Below are 14,010 nucleotides of genomic sequence, written 5' to 3' on the forward strand. Positions count from 1 at the left end.
CCCTACCACAAATGAAGTCAAGTTTACTGTGGTCGAAAATGGACTAGGAAGGATTGGAAGCTGGGTAGAGATCAAACTGGACAGGATGGATAGAACCACATATATCTATTAGATCAAAGTGGGGGAAAAAGGCACTGGTAAATAACTAATATAGAGACATAAAGCATTTAAACATATTCTCCATTAAGACAATACACTGTAGTCCACCTACCAAGTAAAGTGAGTTTGTTCTCCAACCTCATGGCAGATTCAAGGAGTAATTCTTCCCTGTTGTCAATGCTGGTTTCAGCTAAAAAATGATTTCTCAGCCACTCTGCATATTCAGTGTCACTCATGACCTATGGGGGAAAAAAAGCTATGAGGCAGGCTATGTGATAAAGCCATCAAGACCCACCCTAGAAAAATATCAAACCATGAACTCATTTTAGGTATACCTCTTTCTGGGTTCACTCAGGCCAGGTCCAAATACCATACCCAGCAGCAAACCTCCCAAGTTCTGTGATCAGACTAGTATAACCCTGAGGATGGATGGACCCCGTAGCTCAGTATCTCTGGGAAATTCTACTCATAAGATGAAAATGGGTTAATCTATTTAATTAAACCAGGAACTATGCAGACAGAAAGGAGAAAGGAGCCACTTGAAAGTGAAATCCAGGGTGATTCTGATGGTGCAGTTGAGAAAGCGGTGTCAGGTACTCAACTTCAGGTGTTAACATAGCCAGCAGCAGCACTCTTCTGTTTGGCTGCACCATGTGGCGTGTGGGATCTCAGTTCCCCCACTAGGGAGGGATCAAACCCATGCTCCCTGCATCGGAAGCTTGGAGTCTTAACCACTGGACCACTGGGAAAGTCCCACCTTTGATTTCATCTGATGGTTGGTTTATGGGGTGAGGCATTCATAGGGGTTAAAAGAAAGAGGAAGCCAGATGAGTGAAGAAAAAAAGCTCTCTTCCAAACAAAACATTAAGTGGAATTCCTAGAGAAAGAACCAATGATACATTTTCCTTTGTCTTCAGATTGCTATAGAGAAGAAATCTACTTTCAATTCTTATAAAGCAGCATAGAGTTGATGGGGTGAGCCAATTTCTCTACTTATTCTTGCTCACAAGGTAATTTGATTTGGGAGAATCTGACATCTGCTGGGCTATATGCTACTTTTCCTAAGGCAGTTTCCAAGAATTAGAATTTGGGAAAGAAAGGAGAGACGCCTGCACTGGTCTCAGGACCTAGTTACAGTCTCCAATTCAGTTAAGACTCCCAATTCAGTCTGCAGTTCTCTCAGGAGCTCTAAGGTTTAGGAATTACCGGACAGCCGTTAAAGAGTGGATACCTCGATCTACACCTCTCTCTCCAGCTTCTCTACGAGTTAGAGCTCACAGTGAAGGACAGAAAATTGACGCTCTGGCTTCTAGGCCAGCAAAAACTAACTGCAGGGCTCGGCGCCAGGGAGTGAGAGGATGACAGAGGGGTGGGAGGCAGCTATGCAGGAGAGAGAGCTGGCAAGAGCAGCCTCCTCGGTTCTCCTCCAGTATCCCCCTGTGTGGGCTGACAGATAAAATACCGAAGGACAAGGAACAAGGAACAAAGCCTTAGCTATATCTTGACGGCAGACTCCCTTCCCTTCCCCATAAGCACGTCCTTCCCTTGCCCAAGGCCTCATTAGACTCTCCTTCTCTACCCTAAGCAGACTTCGCCATCCTCTCCTGCCACGGCACTCATCAGTGAGCTAGCCGGATCTCCACTGGAGGAAGAAACTACCGAGGTGTGCATCTGGGGACACAGTTGTAGGGACAGGACTCGGCGTGTCTTGGCTTATTAATAAGGGAGGGGATCTAAAGGTGTAAGGCTTTGCATAGGCTTATTACAGCCGAGTGGGCTTCCCAGGTGGCAGGAGCGGTAAAGAACCTGCCGATGCAGGATACACAAGGAGATGCAGGTTCCATCTCTGGGTCAGGAAGAGGCCCTGGAGGAGGAAACGGGAACCCACTCCAGTGTTCCTGCCTGGAGAATTCCACGGACAGAGGTGCCTGGTGGGTCCACAGGGTCACAAAGAGTCAGACACAACTAAAGCAACTCAGCACACAGCAACATTACAGCTGGGCAGCTGGACTTGGTCCATACTGAAGCCACGCCTCACTGGCCAAGGGGCACAAAAGACTTGACGGATTCACTCTTAAAAGACTCTGTATCTCGGTTTCTCCCATGCCCCCAGGGGTGGTATCGGTAGTAGCACCCCTCAAATCACTTCCTGGAACTCTCTCTACTTATTACATTATTTTTTATGTAGAAAGGAAAAACGAGGTCTGAGAATAATCACAACTTAGATAATATTTAGGGAATTTACCTGGATTTGCAGGTAAAGATGTAAAAACAAAAAAAGGAAAAAATATCAAGAACTTCTAGGGGGAAAATAAAGGCCAGTCTCTGGCCTCATTCTTTTTTTTTTTTTTTTTTTTTGGCCTCATTCTTTTAAAGGCACATTTAATGCTACAAGACAGAGGAATGACATTCACAAGGTACTGACAGCAAGAGAGTAGGACCCAGGGATTTTTATTCCCAGCCACACTGCAGCTTCCAAATGAAAATACTCAGATCTACTGAAAACTTTTCCGGCAAAATGCTCTGAGGACAAACTCTGACCAACTAATATATAAGGAATAAAGAAGCTATATGAAAAGAAGGCCACTGGCCCAGGAACTTTCTCAGATGCCTGGATCAGGGTCTCATACACGCTTGCTCTCATTAAAGGATGGTCGAACACAGGAGAGGAGGAAGCCAGTGGGTGTCCCGGCAGCCTCACCCTCTTCGCTACACACAGGGTGCGCAGGCCTCGTTTGGCGTAGTCGTCCAAGTGCTTCCGGGTTTGCTCCCTGATCATCACCTGCTGCTTTTCCAGAGCTGGCCCACCTGAAATAATTGACAAAACACAAGTGCTCCTACCAGTTTATCCAACAACAGACATGTTTAAAAAATAACGGGAGCTTAATCCTTAACAAACAAAAGGCCTCATAGTTTTGAATCCTAAATGTGCATTTATAAAAGGGATCCCCTCAGAATAAATCTTTCCCTTGGTCCTTTCTCCTTGGGGAGAAAAAGTCCCTGAAATTAATACAAATACCATTCCCACAACAGTGATAATGGCAGTAACAATGATTATAATTATGCTGGCTGTCTTCCATTGAGCACTTGCTATTTTCTAGGCTCTGAGCAGAGGCACTGCATATATTGCATATAGTAGATCCCTTTGATCCATTATCTGCTGATTATACTATGGACAAATGTTATATCTTTTGGTAAAAATGTGAAAGCCTATGCTTGAGAACCCTAATATTGCAAAAAAAGTATATAAAAATGTGAAAGCCTACACTTGAGTGTATCTTCTATTGTTTTAAATGTCTGTGTCCTCTGCCGTAAGTTACACAACATTCTTTCAAAAAAAAAGAATACAGGTTCAAACCCTGGTCTATGGAACCCCAAAACCTAGGTGCTTTCTCACCAAATCCTAGGCAGCTCCCCTACTTCCCAAGTGCGGTGGATCCTCACAGAGCTGCCTGTTTGCCTTTACAAGACCACTGAGAGTGGCCCTGTGACCGCCAAGCCCACATCACTTCTTCCTCAGTCCTGCCTGAACCCACCTGGGGAAGCCACGGACAGCGACTCCATGATCGCGGAGTCAGCGCCCTTCGTGTACACCACCACTTGGTTGGACAGGGGGTGCCGGACCACCACGGACATTCTTCTTCTCACTGAGTCGAAGGGCAGGATGTGCAGCAGTTGAAAGGTTAACGGTCCCAGGGCGGCGAAGTCCACCACGACCTGCTCTGGGGTCCGGGACCGCAGCGTGCACCGGTAAGCCCGCGCGGCGTACACCAGGGCGGCTTCGTCGGGGCTCTCGGCCTCGTAACACAGGCTGGAGGCCAAGGGCTGCCCAGCGCGGGGTTCCACCGTGCCGTTCGCGGTGGCTGCATCGCCGCTTTCCTTCTCAGCTTCTGTGGGACAAGCCGAGTTACCGGAGCCCTGGAGGCCCCCGCTCGTCCGGGAGACGTCTTCCTCCACAGGCGAGGCTGGCTTCACTCTACTAAACAGAGCGAGTCTGCTCGCAAAGGCGCGCGGGACTCCGGACGGCTCTCTCCCACTGCCAAGAGATGGTGAGCTTGACCTTCGGACAGACAGTCTCTGGAAGAGGTTTTTAATCTCTTCCAAAGATTTAATGGGCATTCCACGCAGAGAAGACAGTCCGACCTAGCAAAGATAACATGAAAGGTCTCAATAAACAGTCAAAAGCAGTTAATAACAACTATGAAGTCAAACTAGGGGAGAAAAGGACAATGAAAAGTTACTACTCCCTTACTTAGCAGACTGTTTCATACCTAACAATGATACAAAAAATTAATAGAAATAAAAGCAGCCATTATGAAAAAGATGTGCTAATGTTGATAGCGCTGTGAATTTCTACAACCACTTAGGAAGAAATCTGACAGCTCATAGCAAAAGATATAGTGTGCTAATATTGGTAGCAGTAGGCATACTTTAGCAAATTTTCATGATAAAATAATATAAAAAAATTATCTTTATTATATGCATCCTAGCAATAACAATTTAAAAATTATAAGTATTCAATAACAAATTAGAAACATCTTCTTAAAATGTTATATAATATTTAAATATCAAGTTTATAAAGATTATAGGGCCATACTGAAAAAGCTATAAAAATAGTATGAGCAGCAGAAAAACAAATGAGTAATACACATTTAAAACACTAGAAGAAAGTAAATCAAAAGACTAACAAAATGTGTTTTTTCTTTTATTTTTCAGATTCTAAAAAAGGTTGTTAATTTGACTTAAGGAAAATAGGCCAATAAAGTAGTTTATGGAAGACTATCAATATCATAATATGAATTCAAATTTCTACTTTTATAGAACTTTTTCTTGTTCATATTCTGATTTCTCCTAGATCTTAACTCTTATCAGTGATTCAATTTAGAATTTAATACTAATTGGGAAGACCAATTAATTGAATTCTAAAATTTTCTCATTAGAAATGTCCAGGGAATTAAAGACTTTTCTCCTAATAATTATTAATTTCATGATAGTTTGAGAGACTCATGTTGGTCAATTTGCAAACTTACTGGCAACTCAAAAATGAAAAGTGAACTCAACTACAGATGACATTTCTGTATTACACATGAATTCCAATGAGCTCTTTATTCACCGCCTTGCTATCACTACCTTAAAATATCATGAGGCTTAGGCTTTTATATGCCTACAGAGATTTTCTTTCAGGCCACAGAATATTACATTCTTTGGGGATAAGACAACTATATTTCTTAAGCAGAAAATGCCAAAAGATGTCTGCACTGGAAACAGATGTATATCAAAAGGTGCTATATGAGGAGAAAACCAGAATATCCAGTGATTTATCCTCTAACTAGATAACTTCAAAGAGCAAGTTTCTAATTGAAATCTTATAAAAATACAGCTTCTGATCAAATGAAAGCTTAATGAGAAGTAAGTTATTTTTATGTTAAAACTGACCACCTCTGAAGTTGCCAAGAGAAAATGATCTAATAGAAAATGAAAATTTAATCGGGTTGTGCTGCAAATTGAATTTTAAGTGGATGTGTGCAAAAGGGGAAATAGTTATACTCAAGGAAGATAGCACAGCGAGTGGTGAATCACCAATCTCCAAAGCAAGCTTTCCTTTTAAACTGAAAATGAATTTTCCATGAATTCTAAGCTACAAAGAGACTTTAAAGATTCAGCTTGTGTGGGAACAGCAGAACCTTGGTATATTATAGATGTATTGGATCTTCCAGTAATTGAGTTTACATTACCCAACTGGCATATGAAAAGGTATATTATCGTTAAACATGATAATGAATCTAATACTTTATATTTTGCTTGATGTAGTGCATATGTTGGAGGTCTCAAAAGTTTCACAGAAAGCTTCAATTTGGTAGGCAAAGTAAAGCAAAATGAAGAGAGTCACATTTGCCAAGAACTGCTCTCATTAGCTATCCTCCTGGAAGCAAAATAGTGTAGTAGCATGGATCCATACTCCCTGGGTTCAATCCTATTTCCCCAACAAACTGGTCCTGTATCCCTGGGCAAGTTACTCAAGCTTACCTGTAAAATGAGGAGCAGCAAAGTAACAGCACCTAACTCATGGGACTGTTGGGAGTATTAAACCTATTGATACCAATAAATCACTCAGAACATCAAAAATTCAGAGTACAGGTTGAGCTATGTATAAATGTTATCTCTTACTGTTGTTAATTACAATCCATATAGGACCACGGGGCTTCCCAGGTGGTGCAAGTGGTAAAGAACCCACCTGCCAATGCAGGTTAGCTGTAAGAAACTCCAGTTTGATCCCTGGGTAGGGAAGGTCCCCTGGAGGAGGGCACGGCAACCCACTCCAGTATTCTTGCCTGGAGAATCCCCATGGACAGAGGCGCCTGGTGGGCTACAGTCCATGGAATTGCAAAGAGTTGGACACGACTGAAGCGACTTAGCACGCATGCACAGAAAGAGCATATAACAAATATATTTAAACCCAAAGTTCTCTTCTGGAAGGTGACCCCTATTTGCATTAGAGTCTTACCTTTTGCCGTGGTTGGTTAGGAGCAGAAACCACTACTGTATTGCAAACTGCCAGTGCAATAAAGAAGTCAATGATGTAGAGAGTCTCCAGCGGTGGATCTGGAATAGTCTCATCCGTTGGGGTGAAGAGTAGAGGTGTAATCTGACTAAACTTGTCCAAAAGCCTGGTGTCTGGTACCACATCTGTTTCCTGAATATCCAATGAGACACAGTGTGGTTACAATAAGCACCTAAAAATATGAGTTTTAAGTCTACACAAGAAGCATGATTTCTAACCAGAATCTATAAAACATGAGACAGTAAACTATTCTTTTTAAAAAAATTTAATGTGCATGGTATCATGGGAAGTGAAAAAAAAGAAATAAAAGACAAAAACTTCAATGGGAAATCCAGAATGCATAATATGAAAGGAGATTACCTTGATTATTAAACAGAGTAAGAGATGGAGACACGCCTTTCACCAAATTCTAATTGAATGAGTGTTTCCTTATTTTGTAATACACAGTGCAGAGCTATATTTTATCGTAGGATTCTACTTTGGGCATAGACTCATCCAACAGCAACTGATGAATATTAATTCTTTTAAAAGTGAGCATGTTATTCATACTATGTTATTTTAACAAAATATTTTATGGCTCAAGTCACTACTGTTGTTTAGAAACCAACCCTCCAAAATAAAAACTACTATAAGCAGGCTAACAGAGTTTATCTGTATTTCCCTAGTAATACCTTACAGGACATGAACATCCACGCTTGCTATGCTAAGTCGCTTCAGATGTGTCCGACTCTTTGCGACCCTATGGACTGTACCCCCTTGTTCATGGTGTTTCTGTCCATGGGATTCTCCAGGCAAGAGGACTGGAGTGCGTTGTCAGGCTCTCTTCCAGGGGATCTTCCCGACCCAGAGACAGAGTCAGCGATGAACATCCAAGGGTTAAGGAGTTTGATTATTGGGGGAAAATACTTCATTCTGTTTAACACAGTACTTTTCACACTTATTTAGAAGTACTAGCTTTAATGAAAGAATAATGTTGTAGAAATGTCTTTATAATTTTGTAATATGTAGTCAATTGCTTTAGAAATTTTTTGGATGATTCAAAAAAGGGATCATCATCTCTGAATCAAGTTTTCAAAAAAGTGCCACTGTATTCTAGAGGAATCCAGGATGCTGGCAAAGCATACTGACTTCAGGAAAGCCAAGAGAGGCGATAGAGAGAACAGACTCAAATAAGGAGATGCTTGATGTTAGACTCGGTGATCATGGCTTGCGTTTTACACTTAGGACTTTGGCAAGTTTTAACACAGGCTCAACAAGCAAAGACCACAGGCTGGAAATTCTATGGGTTTGGGTTCAGGCTCTAGATCCACTACATCCTCTCTAGGAGCCTCAGGCAACTTACTTATTTAACTAACCCTCTGAGCTTCATTTCCCTCTTCTGAATAATCTTAAAAAGTACACCTACCACAGAGGGTGGCTGTATGAAGTAAATGAGACAGTGAGTTGAAGCGAGACCAGCACAGCAGAAACTGGAGTAACTTTATGTTCCTTTGTCTTCTGGAACGACACACCCATCTCCAGGCAGTTTGCCTGGCGCACAGTGGGTTTCAAAGGTCCCAGTTTTCTGCTGTCAAAAGACAGTCTTAAATTTCTATCTAAAGACAACATCTATTGTTCTGAGATAGTTTACCTAGCAAAGTTTGAACCATGTTGTGTTTGATAGAGTTTGCAAATGTTTGTAGTCTGACGGCTGCTAACTAGTTGGCCACATTTCCTCTCAAGTCTCATAAGAGTAACACTGAGCCAGCAAGAGTCTGCTATGCCCTCAGTTACTGGGAGAAACATCCCTTCCTTGAGGATCCCCTTGCTAAAGCTAGCTAGTTACAAGAGAGTGGCAAGGTCTGATGCTTGGGAACCTTGCTGCATGGAATTGATGAAGGCTATGATGATCCTGGCATCTAGTGAGTGTGAGAGATGCCATAGGCTGGAGCAGTATTTCCAAAGGCATCCTTCTCAAAATGTTTATGCATATTAAGCAAAACCCCAAAGAGTTCCATACTAAAGTAAGTTTAAGAAATGTTTAAATAGGTCTCTCTATTGTAGCACTTCTAAGTGTTTAATAGGTGCCAGGAATCTCCAAGAAGCCGCCAGTATGCAAAAGTTTTGGCAATGTTATCTCTAGGAGACATCTGCTGTTTGGAACACAATCAGGATTGAGTTCCAGACCTTAGAAGCAAACAGTGACTTTATTGTACTGATGATCTCCACACTGATGAGTAACTGGCTTCAGAACATCAGGACCGGACTTCATTCTGAAGTTACTCTAAGACTAATTACAGATTTGTAAGTTCCGTCTTGGTGACAAACACTGCCGACGTAAGTCAGTCTAATGCGTCATTCAGGGAATTTAAGAACTGATGCTGTGGCCATGAGAATAAAAGAAGACAGGGAGCTGACCAGAGCCGGGACTCCAATTGGAAACTGTATGTACAAAAAGAATGGTCAAAAGATGTGAGGAACTCAGGACCACACAAGACCCGAAAAGCATCAGAAACATAACAATACAAAGAAGAGCCCAGAAGATGTAAGGAACGAGCCACGTGAAAACGAAGCTGCAGGAGCAAAATGCTCTTCCCTTCAGCTGCTGTCTCTGACAAGTTCACCCTGACGGACTAAGGCGTTCAGTTCCCGAACTCAGAAGTACAGAGCGATCCCGCACAATTCTTATGCATAAGATGCTTTGGCGGGGTTTTTTTTTTTTCTTCTTCTAAGATCCAAATCTTCCTCACGGATACCTTCTATTTCAAAATTGACTTTCGCTCTTTTTTTTTTTTCTGTGATGGACAGATCCTGCCTTCTCTGAATTCCAATTAACCCAAGAACCAAATCCACACCATCCAGCTTTAAATAATCCCTTGTATATGTACTTCTTGCCCCACAGGGTGAGTTCCTTTAAAGGAAGGAACTTGTATCTTATAGATTTTTGCATACTTTTTAAAATCGAGGAACAGTTGATTTACAATGTTTCAGGTATACAACAAAATGATTCAGTTATATATACACATCTATTCTTTTTCAAAATTTTCCCATTCTAAGTTATTGTTTGGTATTGAATATACTTCCCCAAGCTATACAGTAAATCCTTGTTGCTTATATATTTTATGTATTCAGTTCAGTTGCTCAGTTGTGTCCGACTCTTTGTGATCCCATGAACTGCAGCACACCAGGCTTCCCTGTCCATTACCAACTTCCAAACCTTGCTCAAAAATCATGTCCATCGAGTTGGTGATGCCATCCAACCATCTTATCCTCTGTCGTCCCCTTCTCTTCCTGCCTTCAATCTTTCTCAGCATCAGGGTCTCTTCCAAGACCTTTTCATGTATGGTAGCTTGTATCTCTTAATATAACCACAACATTTTTTTATGTATAGTAGCTTGTATCGCTTAATCCCATGCTCCTAATTTATCCCTTCCCCCTTTCTTCTTTGGTAACCATAAATTTGTTTTCTATGTTTGTGAGTCTATTTCTGTTTTCTAATAAACTCATTTGCATCATTCTTTTAGATTTCACATGTAAGTGATATCGGGCTTCTCTGGTGACTCAGTGGTAAAGAGTCCACCTACCAAGTGGGAGATTCAGGCTTGATCCTGGGTTAGGAAGATCCCCTGGAGAAGGAAATGGCAACCCACTCCAGTATTCTTGCCTGGGAAATCCTATGAAAAGAGGAGCCTGGCGAGCTACATTTCATGGGGTCACAAAAGACTCGGACACAACTGAGCAATTAAAATATCATATGATATTCGTTTTTGTCTGACTTACTTCATTTAGTATGATAATCTCTATCCACGTTGCTGCAAAAGGCATTATTTCATTATTTTTTACGGATTTGTTAACATATCTTAAAGATTTTTGGATTTCTAACTCAGAATCTGTGTCAGTACCTGGCACATGGATGAGCTATAAAATTTTATTGCTGTACATTACTAACAAACATTTGCTGGTTTTATATTCCATAAAGAAGGGAGTGGATAACAGATTAAAAAGACGTTATTCTTAGAAAACAAAGACATAACCCCCTCCCACTTGACCTCAAATAGACATTTATTTTTTTATGCAGTGAAAAATTGTATACTCTTAATTAGAGACTACAGAACATGATGTAGACAGCTTCCCATATTTAAAGTAAGCCTTATCTGTTTCCTGGTGGGAGTACATCTTAGTCCTAATCTTAGACAGCATCTGACTATTTGAAACCTTACATTTGCTGCCACGACTCATATAATGTCTTCTTACCAGGCTGCAGATTTCACATTCACCTTTCTTTCTCCCTCCCTCCCCACCCTCCCTCTCCTACTTTCCTTCCTTCATTTCTTTCTGTATTTTCCCCCTGTGCAAACACAATTAAAACAAACACTGGCCAAGACTTCTCTTTGCTCTCTCAAAGTGTCTGCCAAAGTTTTTGTATAGTCTTACTATGTACTGAATGTTAACTCTGTTTTCAAACTGAGAATGACTTGGACCCACTTTGTTTATGCAAAATCGAAAATGTTGGAAGTTTAATAGTGAACGAAGATACTCCACGTGGGAGATGACACTGACCACATTCTAACACTGTGCTCTGTCATTCAGTTGCTAAGTCGTGTCCAACTCTTTGCGACCGTGTGGACTGTAGCCCACCAGCCTCCTCTGTTCATGGGACTTCCCAGGCAAGAATACTGGAGTGGGTTGCCATTTCCTTCTCCAGGGGATCTTCCCAATCCAGGGATCAAACCCATGTCGCTTGCTTGGCAGGTGATTCTTTACCACTGAGCCACTGGGAAGCCCAACACTGCACTCTGCTGCCCCTCTGTCACCTGGACCTGAGGTTTTTATCTCATTCCCTGCTGCCACCCTCACTGCAATCCCAGGGACTTAGCACTCCATCCAGACAACTTTGGCTTAAACACAGATACAAATGCCTTTTGCCTCAGATTCCTGAATACCAAAGACCTAAGAGAACAGACAAAGGCCAATAGCCACACATGCACAGCTCCTCCCCCGACTATGTCCTCCCGGGATGTGCGGTTCTGGGCCTCTGCACACACTCCTGCTGTCTGCCCCGAGTGCTTTTCCTTCCTTTTCTACCGTGTAACCCTCCACTCATTAATCATAAGATAAGTTTAACCTCTTTTGTGCAGCTTTTCTTGATCCCTTCTCATCCCCAGAGAGTTGATGACTCTCTTCTTTGTGCCTTCTTAATACTATGGATTAACTACCATTACTGCATCTTCAATACAGGACTACCTCTAATTACTTATATGTCTGCCTCCTCTATCAAGAGCAAAGCTGAAAGCTGGGGATGTGTCTTATCCATTTTATATCCCAGGCTCTAGTATTACCTCATTGTCTTTCATTACTCCATTAATGGAATATCCCTCCATTATGGAGTATTTACTCCATAAATATTTATTATTGATCTATGGTATAAGCAACACCTCAAGGAAAAGAGGGGTGCACAGAACATATGGGATCCTGGGTGCATGGAACTGACATCCTAGGTGGGGGAGATAAATTAACCTATAAATAGATGGCTCTAGATCCAGGCAAGTGTGCAGGAGATGGAACATACTTTGGATTGGATGGTCAGTGAGATGTACTGAATCTTACTACCATATTGAAGAATTGATGCTTTTGAACTGTGGTGTTGAGGAAGACTCTTGAGAGTCCCTTGGACAGCAAGGAGATAAAACCAGTCAACCCTAAATGAAATCAACCCTGAATATTCATTGGAAGGACCAATGCTGAAGTCCAATACTCTGGCCACTGGATGCAAAGAACTAACTACTGGAAAAGACCCTGATGCTGGGAAAGATTGAGGGCAGGAGGAGAAGGGGATGACAGAGGATGAGATGGTTGGATGGCATAACTGACTCAACAGATGAGTCTGAGCAAACTCCAGGAGATAGTGAAGGACAAGGAAGCCTGCCGTGCTGCAGTTCATGGGGTCGCAAAGAGTCTGACATGGCTTAGCGACTGAACAACAACAAGATTTACTGAGGAGGTGACATCTGAGCTCGGACCTCAGTGAAAAGAAAGGAAACAGCCATATAAAGACCTCGGAGGATAGCACTCCAGGTAGAATGAGCAGTATGCTTGCTGAATGAAAACTTCTGGAGGATTAAAGAAGCATAAAAGCACTGACTCGCACAGTCAGGGTTCACTATTTCTAAAGCAGGTCATGCGAACTCAGGACTCAAGCTCCTCAATGTCACGCTAACCCGACGCTGGCGCGCCTTTGCCAGCGCTCTGCCTTGGACCCTCACTCTCTGACGCTCCCCTTGCCTCCCCCATGAAGGGCACCACCTTAACAACTTTTCACTTCCAGGCATCACAGCCCCCACGGTGCTTCCACACTGGTATTCCACAACCTGGGATACATGAATAGACTTTTAGTATCATATGTATGATTTTCACAGATGTCAGCTTTTCAGGTTAAAGGATCCATAGTTTTCTCAAAATAATCTTTAGTCTCCAAGGACAGAATTGGCTTGTCTACAGCAAGCATGAGAGATGGTCTCATATCTCCAGGAACACCTCATCATTCTATATGTAAGGGTCTGGTATTCAAAACACAGAACAGAGCAGCAACCCCAGAGAAACTATATAATCAGCACAACACACGGAGCTGGGGTACAAGGCGTCAAAACAGAACAGACCGAACAGGAAGACTCAGCCTGCGGAGCGGCGTCAAATGACGATGCTTCACTGACAGCAGACGTGGGGGACGCTGACCTCAGATGCCGAGGATTCAAGGGGCAAGGTCCACATCAGAGGCAGAAATAAGGCCAAGGCCATGAGTACTAAGGGGCTGAAGGGCAGGAGGGACTGTGTAAACAGAACTTAGCAACAAAGAGTCTGAGGAGTCTTTGGAAGAAATGATATTTAAAGAAGTATTTTATCAGATCTGGTAGCTAGAGGCAGGTGGTGAGGGGAGAATGAATTTTAGACAGGGGAAATGGTACAAAAACCGTAACGACTCCAAATTAGGAAATAATCCTTTGTTCCACGAAGAGAGTGAGGCTGGATCGGGAAACAGAGGGAGGCCACGGCTCAGTCCCACCTGGTCATCAGCATCCTTGACTTCCAAGCAAACAGGACTCAACATGTGGTTAACTGCAGGTGGCGGCAAAGGTAAAACATCGGCAGAGTAACGGGAAACATTGATAAAACAGAAGAAAACAGGTATCTACTTCTGACAGAGCCTGAAAATGAGTACAGAGAAGAGGCTATATGCATTCTTCACCTTTTTTTTTCCTCAGAGGTTGGAGAAAAATTAAGTTCAGATGTTTGGAATAGCTTGACATATGGTAATGATAGGATATCCTTAGAGCCAAAGAAATGCATTGGATAAGTTTCAGTGAAATGATCTT

The 14,010-nt window shown here is 42.3% G+C and overlaps 1 protein-coding gene across 1 annotated transcript in view; it reads right to left on the reverse strand.

The window, feature by feature from the left end:
• ATP10D (ATPase phospholipid transporting 10D (putative)) overlaps positions 1-14,010 on the reverse strand; it is a 125,869-nt gene that overhangs the window by 36,437 nt on the left and 75,422 nt on the right. Inside the window, 4 exon segments of the mRNA XM_020890259.2 lie at positions 212-338; positions 2,801-2,907; positions 3,636-4,242; positions 6,605-6,793. Coding sequence (XP_020745918.2) covers positions 212-338; positions 2,801-2,907; positions 3,636-4,242; positions 6,605-6,793 — 1,030 coding nt within the window.

The sequence above is a fragment of the Odocoileus virginianus genome, chromosome 21, assembly GCF_023699985.2.
Source record: "Odocoileus virginianus isolate 20LAN1187 ecotype Illinois chromosome 21, Ovbor_1.2, whole genome shotgun sequence".
In the NCBI taxonomy this organism is placed as follows: domain Eukaryota; kingdom Metazoa; phylum Chordata; class Mammalia; order Artiodactyla; family Cervidae; genus Odocoileus; species Odocoileus virginianus.